The sequence below is a fragment of the Chiloscyllium punctatum genome, chromosome 40 (assembly GCF_047496795.1).
Source record: "Chiloscyllium punctatum isolate Juve2018m chromosome 40, sChiPun1.3, whole genome shotgun sequence".
Lineage (NCBI taxonomy): Eukaryota > Metazoa > Chordata > Chondrichthyes > Orectolobiformes > Hemiscylliidae > Chiloscyllium > Chiloscyllium punctatum.
In genome coordinates this window covers 40,414,086-40,421,727 of record NC_092778.1, presented here as the reverse complement: position 1 = coordinate 40,421,727, position 7,642 = coordinate 40,414,086, and the positions used below count along the sequence as shown (strand labels likewise).

The 7,642-nt window shown below is 40.8% G+C and overlaps 1 protein-coding gene across 1 annotated transcript; it reads right to left on the bottom strand.

Moving 5' to 3' along the window:
- Positions 1 to 1,874: 1,874 nt before the first annotated feature.
- Positions 1,875 to 6,361, bottom strand: LOC140464796 (uncharacterized). Its single transcript, XM_072560282.1, has 3 exons — positions 6,346 to 6,361; positions 4,076 to 4,531; positions 1,875 to 4,018 (listed from the first exon to the last, which is right to left on the bottom strand). The coding sequence occupies exons 1-3, from the start codon at positions 6,359 to 6,361 to the stop codon at positions 1,875 to 1,877; spliced, it is 2,616 nt and encodes an 871-aa protein (XP_072416383.1).
- Between the last annotated feature and the right edge of the window lie 1,281 nt (positions 6,362 to 7,642).

The window sequence follows — 7,642 nt, the reverse complement described above, 5'->3', positions numbered from 1 at the left end:
CTATGGAGACCTACACTTTCAAAACTTTCAAATACACAGCACGTGATTATTTCACCTTTGTGAAACACTGTATAGAAAGGATATTATTAACCTAGAGAGAGCTCAGAAGAGATTTACCAGGATTTTGTTGGGTATGGAAGGTTTGAATTATAAAAAAAGGTTGGATAGGCTGGGACATTTTTCACTGGAGTTTAAGAGGTTGAGAGGTGACCTTAGAGAGGCTTATAAAATCATGAGAGGTATATATAGGGTTAATGGTAGGTGTTTTTCACTAGGATGGGGGACTTCAAGACCAGGGAGCATATTTTTAAGATGAGAGGAGAGAGATTTAAAAAAGATATGGGTGGCAAATCTTTTACACAGAGGGTGATTCACATGTGGAATGGACTTCCTGAGGAAGTAGTGCATGTGAGCACAGTTACAACTTAAATGCTTAGATAAGTACATGAATAGGAAAGGTTTGGAGGGATATGGGTCAGGAACAAGCCAGTTTAGTTTGGGATTATGTTTGGCATGGAGTGTTTGGACTGAAGAGTCTACTTCTGAGCTGTATTACTCAATGACTTTTCAATTTTAATAATGACATCAGAATTGACAACCAATATACCTGGAAAAGTCTGTTTCACAAAATATCAGTGAAACTTTACTTAATAAACCTTGTAACCACAATCGATCTCTGACTTTATCATTAGATAAATCTTAGTTTTATCATGTGATGAATTTTGTATAAACACGTGAATTCTCCCTCTGGGAAAAAAGAAATTCCCCTCATCTCTGTCAGAAAGGGTGACACCTAATTTTAAAACAGGCCCCCTAGTTCTGGACTCACATACAAGGGGACATTCTTTTCCACATCTCCTTGTCAAAACTATTCAGGATCTTTAAAACTTAATCATCTCACTACTCAGCTCCAGTGAAAACAAGACCAGCCTTTCCAATCTTTCTTCTTTGGGCAATCCTCTCATTCCAGGTATCAATCCAATGAACCTCCTTGAACCACCTGCAATACATTTCTTTCCCTCCTTAAATAAGGAGACCAAAACTACACATAGTATACAAGATGCAATCTCAACAAAGTCCTACATAACTTAAGTATAACATTCTTATTTTACATTCAATCCTTTGCATATTAACAGTTACTATTCAATAAGCCTTTCTTAATTACTAATGCACTAGAGACTCATGCACCAAAACATTTGGATCCCTCTCAGCCTTACAATTGTATGGTCACTCTCCATTGAGGAAATACTCTGCCCTTATTACTCTTCAGCCCTTGGGGCTAGAGGGATCAAAGAATATGGGGAACAGCATGTACAGGTTATTTCGTTGGATGATCAACATGGTCATAATGAACAGAGGAGCAGGCTCAAAGAGTAAAATGGCCTACTCCTGCTCCTATTTTATATGTTTTTGAGATAAGCAAGGTGCTAATGGAAAGTAAGACCTTGTAACAGTCTGTGTAATGAAGGACAAAGTATTTGACTAATTAATGGGACTGAAGGTAGACAAGTCACTAGGACCTGAATGCCAGCATCCAAAACTTTGAAAGGAAGTTACTGCAGGGATAGTACAGGCATTAGTCAAAATACTCCAAAGTATTCCAGATAGTTCCAGCAGATTGGAAAATCACTACAGTGATAATCCAGATCAAGAGGGAGGTTCATAGTAAATAGGAAACTATAAGCCATTTTGTCAAATGCTTGTTGCTGGGAAATACTGGAGTCCATTATCAAGAAAGCAATAATAGAACATTTAGAAAGGCTCAATGATTTGGAGGAGGTGGCAGAGTGCAATATATCCAAATTTAGTGATGATACAAAAATAGGAGTGAGGGCAGATGCAATGAGGACACGGGAATCTGCGAAGGCTATTGATCATTGGAGTGAGCGAGCAAAAATGGAACATTGGAGTGAATGAGCAAAGATGGAGCTTTGGAGTGAGTGAGCAAAGATGGATCTTTGGAGTGAGTGAGCTAAGATGGAGTATTGGAGTGAATGAGCTAAGATGGAGCATTGGAGTGAGTGAGCAAAGATGGAGTATTGGAGTGAGTGAGCAAAGATGGAGTATTGGAGTGAGTGAGATAAGTTGGAGTATTGGAGTGAGTGAGCAAAGATGGAGTATTGGAGTGAGTGAGCAAAGCTGGGGCATTGGAGTGAATGAGCAAAGATGGAGAATTGGAGTGAATGAGCAAAGATGGAGTATTGGAGTGAATGAGCAAAGACGGAGAATTGGAGTGAGTGAGCAAAGATGGAGTATTGGAGTGAATGAGCAAAGACGGAGAATTGGAGTGAGTGAGCAAAGATGGAGTATTGGAGTGAGTGAGCAAAGATAGAGAATTGGAGTGAGTGATCAAAGATGGAGTATTGGAGTGAATGAGCAAAGATGGAGAATTGGAGTGAGTGAGCAAAGATGGAATATTGGAGTGAATGAGCAAAGACGGAGAATTGGAGTGAGTGAGCAAAGATGGAGTATTGGAGTGAGTGAGCAAAGATAGAGTATTCGAGTGAGTGAGCTAAGATGAGGCATTGGAGAGAGTGAGCAAAAATGGAGCTTTGGAGTGAGTGAGCACTGATGGAGCTTTGGAGTGAGTGATCTAAGATGGAGCATTGGAGTGAATGAGCAAAGACGGAGAATTGGAGTGAGTGAGCAAAGATGGAGTATTGGAGTGAATGAGCAAGGATGGAGTATTGGAGTGAGTGAGCAAAGATGGAGAATTGGAGTGAGTGAGCAAAGATGGAGTATTGGAGTGAGTGAGCAAAGATGGAGAATTGGAGTGAGTGAGCAAAGATGGAGTATTGGAGTGAATGAGCAAAGATGGAGTATTGGAGTGAATGAGCAAAGATGGAGAATTGGAGTGAGTGAGCAAAAATGGAGTATTGGAGTGAGTGAGATAAGATGGAGCATTGGAGTGAATGAGCAAAGATGAAGTATTGGAGTGAGTGAGCAAAGTATTGGAGTGAATGAGCAAAGATGGAGTATTGGAGTGAGTGGGATAAGATGGAGCATTGGAGTGAGTGAGCAAAGATGGAGAATTGGAGTGAGTGAGCAAAAATGGAGTATTGGAGTGAGTGAGCTACGATGGGGCATTGGAGTGAGTTAGCAAAGATGGAGAATTGGAGTGAATGAGCAAAGATGGAGTATTCGAGTGAATGAGCAAAGATGGAGCATTGGAGTGAATGAGCAAAGATGGAGCATTGGAGTGAATGAACAAAGACGGAGAATTGGAGTGAGTGAGCAAAGATGGAGTATTGGAGTGAATGAGCAAAGATGGAGCATTGGAGTGAGTGAGCAAAGATGGAGAATTGGAGTGAGTTAGCAAAGATGAAGTATTGGAGTGATTGAGCAAAGACGGAGAATTGGAGTGAGTGAGCAAAGATGAAGAATTGGAGTGAATGAGCAAAGATGGAGCATTGGAGTGAGTGAGCAAAGATGGAGCATTGGAGTGAGTTAGCAAAGATGGAGAATTGGAGTGAATGAGCAAAGACGGAGTATTGGAGTGAATGAGCAAAGATGGAGCATTGGAGTGAATGAGCAAAGATGGAGAATTGGAGTGAGTTAGCAAAGATGGAGTATTGGAGTGATTGAGCAAAGATGGAGAATTGGAATGAGTGAGCAAAGATGGAGTATTGGAGTGAGTGAGCAAAGATGGAGTATTGGAGTGAATGAGCAAAGATAGAGAATTGGAGTGAATGAGCAAAGATGGAGTATTGGAGTGAGTGAGCAAAGACGGAGAATTGGAGTGAGTGAGCAAAGATGGAGTATTGGAGTGAATGAGCAAAGACGGAGAATTGGAGTGAGTGAGCAAAGATGGAGTATTGGAGTGAGTGAGCAAAGATAGAGAATTGGAGTGAGTGATCAAAGATGGAGTTTTGGAGTGAATGAGCAAAGATGGAGAATTGGAGTGAGTGAGCAAAGATGGAATATTGGAGTGAATGAGCAAAGACGGAGAATTGGAGTGAGTGAGCAAAGATGGAGTATTGGAGTGAGTGAGCAAAGATAGAGTATTCTAGTGAGTGAGCTAAGATGAGGCATTGGAGTGAGTGAGCAAAAATGGAGCTTTGGAGTGAGTGAGCACTGATGGAGCTTTGGAGTGAGTGATCTAAGATGAAGCATTGGAGTGAATGAGCAAAGACGGAGAATTGGAGTGAGTGAGCAAAGATGGAGTATTGGAGTGAATGAGCAAGGATGGAGTATTGGAGTGAGTGAGCAAAGATGGAGAATTGGAGTGAGTGAGCAAAGATGGAGCATTGGAGTGAGTGAGCAAAAATGGAGTATTGGAGTGAGTGAGATAAGATGGAGCATTGGAGTGAATGAGCAAAGATGGAGTTTTGGAGTGAGTGAGCAAAGATGGAGAATTGGAGTGAGTGAGCAAAGATGGAGTATTGGAGTGAATGAGCAAAGATGGAGAAATGGAGTGAGTGAGCAAAAATGGAGTATTGGAGTGAGTGAGATAAGATGGAGCATTGGAGTGAATGAGCAAAGATGAAGTATTGGAGTGAGTGAGCAAAAATGGAGTATTGGAGTGAGTGAGCTAAGATGGGGCATTGGAGTGAGTTAGCAAAGATGGAGAATTGGAGTGAATGAGCAAAGATGGAGTATTGGAGTGAGTGAGATAAGATGGAGCATTGGAGTGAGTGAGCAAAGATGGAGAATTGGAGTGAGTGAGCAAAAATGGAGTATTGGAGTGAGTGAGCTAAGATGGGGCATTGGAGTGAGTTAGCAAAGATGGAGAATTGGAGTGAATGAGCAAAGATGGAGTATTCGAGTGAATGAGCAAAGATGGAGCATTGGAGTGAATGAGCAAAGATGGAGCATTGGAGTGAATGAACAAAGACGGAGAATTGGAGTGAGTGAGCAAAGATGGAGTATTGGAGTGAATGAGCAAAGATGGAGCATTGGAGTGAGTGAGCAAAGATGGAGAATTGGAGTGAGTGAGCAAAGATGAAGTATTGGAGTGATTGAGCAAAGACGGAGAATTGGAGTGAGTGAGCAAAGATGAAGAATTGGAGTGAATGAGCAAAGATGGAGCATTGGAGTGAGTGAGCAAAGATGGAGCATTGGAGTGAGTTAGCAAAGATGGAGAATTGGAGTGAATGAGCAAAGATGGAGCATTCGAGTGAATGAGCAAAGATGGAGCATTGGAGTGAGTGAGCAAAGATGGAGCATTGGAGTGAGTTAGCAAAGATGGTGAATTGGAGTGAATGAGCAAAGACGGAGAATTGGAGTGAATAAGCAAAGATGGAGCATTGGAGTAAATGAGCAAAGATGGAGAATTGGAGTGAGTTAGCAAAGATGGAGTATTGGAGTGATTGAGCAAAGATGGAGAATTGGAATGAGTGAGCAAAGATGGAGTATTGGAGTGAGTGAGCAAAGATGGAGTATTGGAGTGAATGAGCAAAGATGGAGAATTGGAGTGAGTGAGCAAAGATGAAATATTGGAATAAGTGAGCAAAAATGTGGCAGATGTGGTTTAATGTAGGAAAGTGTGAGGTCGTGCACTTTGGATAAGAAGATTAAAAAGACAAATTATTAATTAAATGGAGAGTGACCTGAGAAAAGTTCAGCCCAGAGGCATTTGGGTCCTCTTTTACACAAACAAACAAATTAGCATACAGGTACAGCAAGTAATTAAGAAGGTAAATAGAATTTTGGCTTATATTGCTAGGGGATTGGTGTTTAAAAACTGGGATGTCTTTCTACAATTGGACAGTGTGTTGCTTACAGTTTTGGTTCCTAGATTTAAGAAATGATATCTTGGCAGTGGAGGTTGTTCAAAAGAAATTCACTATGCTGATTCCTGAGATGAAGGGATGACTTATCATAAACGGCTAAACAGTTTAGTCAGTTATTTATTAGAATTTAGAAGGTAAGTGATTATCTTTTGGAAACATACAAAATTCTGAGCCTCTTGACAGGTGAGACCTTCGAGAAGATGTTTCCACTGGAATGGGAATCTCGAACCAGAAGATACATTTACAGACTTAGGCAGCACTCATATAAAACTAAGCCACAAAGGATTCCCTTTCAGAGAGTAATGGATGTTTGAAATTTTCTACCCCAGAGAGTTGTGGAGGCTAGATCATTGAAAGTATTCAAAGAGGACGTAGATAGATTTTGAAATATTGGACAGTTGAGGATCATGAAGAGAGGTTTGAAACAGGAATTTAGGCCTTGAGCAGATCAATCATGATCTTATAGGACAGTGGGACTGGATTGAGGGGCTGAATGACCTAGCTGTGATCCTACTTGCTATGTTCCCAATAGCTATTAACTTTTCATATCCGCTCCTGCAGAAACTCTCTTGCACCCTGGATTATTTCATTATATTGGTGTTAGTTGTCTCACCTCTAGCCTCATCCATTCTCTCATTCCATTCCTTGTCTTTATTTTATTGATCTTAATCATAGAATATTTACAACTTGGAAAGAGGCTTTTTGGTTGGATTTTTGCAAGCCCTCTGCAAGTGCATCTCACTTATTCTGCTCACCTGCCTTTTGTCTAGAAGCCCTGCAAATCTTTTCTCTTCAAATAGCTAGCCAATTCCCTTCAGAAAACTTTGATTAAATCTGTCTCTACCATTATCTCTGGCAGTGCACTTCAGATTCTAATCACTTGCTGTATAAAAAGAGTTTCTTCCCATTGCAGTTGCCTTGTGTGCCAATAAAAGCTTAAATTGGTATGTCCTCATTCTCAATGGTTCTGCAAACTGGAACAGGTTCTCCCAACTAGGTAAAAACAATGACTGCAGATGCTGGAAACCAGATTCTGGATTAGTGGTGCTGGAAGAGCGTGCTCTTTCAGGTTCTCCCAACTACTCTGACCAGACTCTTCATGACTTTGAACATCTCTATTAGATTACCTCTTGATGTTTTGATGCCCAAGGAGAACAGCCTCAGTTTTGTCAATGGAACTAAAATCTCTCATCTCGAGAGTCATTCTTCTGAATCTTTTAAGCACCATCTCAAATACCTCAAGTATTGTGCCCACAATTCTCCAGTTGAGGCAGAACCAATGTTTTGAGCTGGTTTATTGTAACTTTCTCATGTTTGTGCTCAATGCCCTACTTTATAATGCCCCAAGGTTCCATATGCTTTATTAGCTGCTTTCTCAACCCACCTGGCCATTTTTAATAATTTATAACTACTATGCTAGTCCTTGTTCATTCTTCCATCAATAACTGCAACATTTCTTCAATACAAGTGTTGAAGAGTGTGGTGGTAGAAAAATACAGTCGGTCGATGGGCTGAATGGCCTTACTTCCACTCCTATGTCTTATAGTTTTATGGTCAGGCAGCATCCAAGGAGCAGGAGAATCGACATTTCGGGCATAAGCCCTTCATCAGGAAGTCTGAAATACAAGTGTACAAAATCACTCTAAGGGACAGGGGGTATGGGAGAGGGAATAGATGCCTAACCAAAGGAAATATCAGGTAAATTATCGCAAAGCTTGGTTATCAGAGGTGCTCTTGTTCACAGACAGTAAGTGGTCGATGTGTAAAAATGTGGAAATTCAAGGTAGTGGTATTGAGTCATTCACTATCAATTGTGGGCAATGTGAGAGGATGCACATGAGGCAAGAATCAAAAGAACAGAGAATTCTGAAAGGAAGCTTGAGATACTGGAGGATCTAGTGAACTACTCT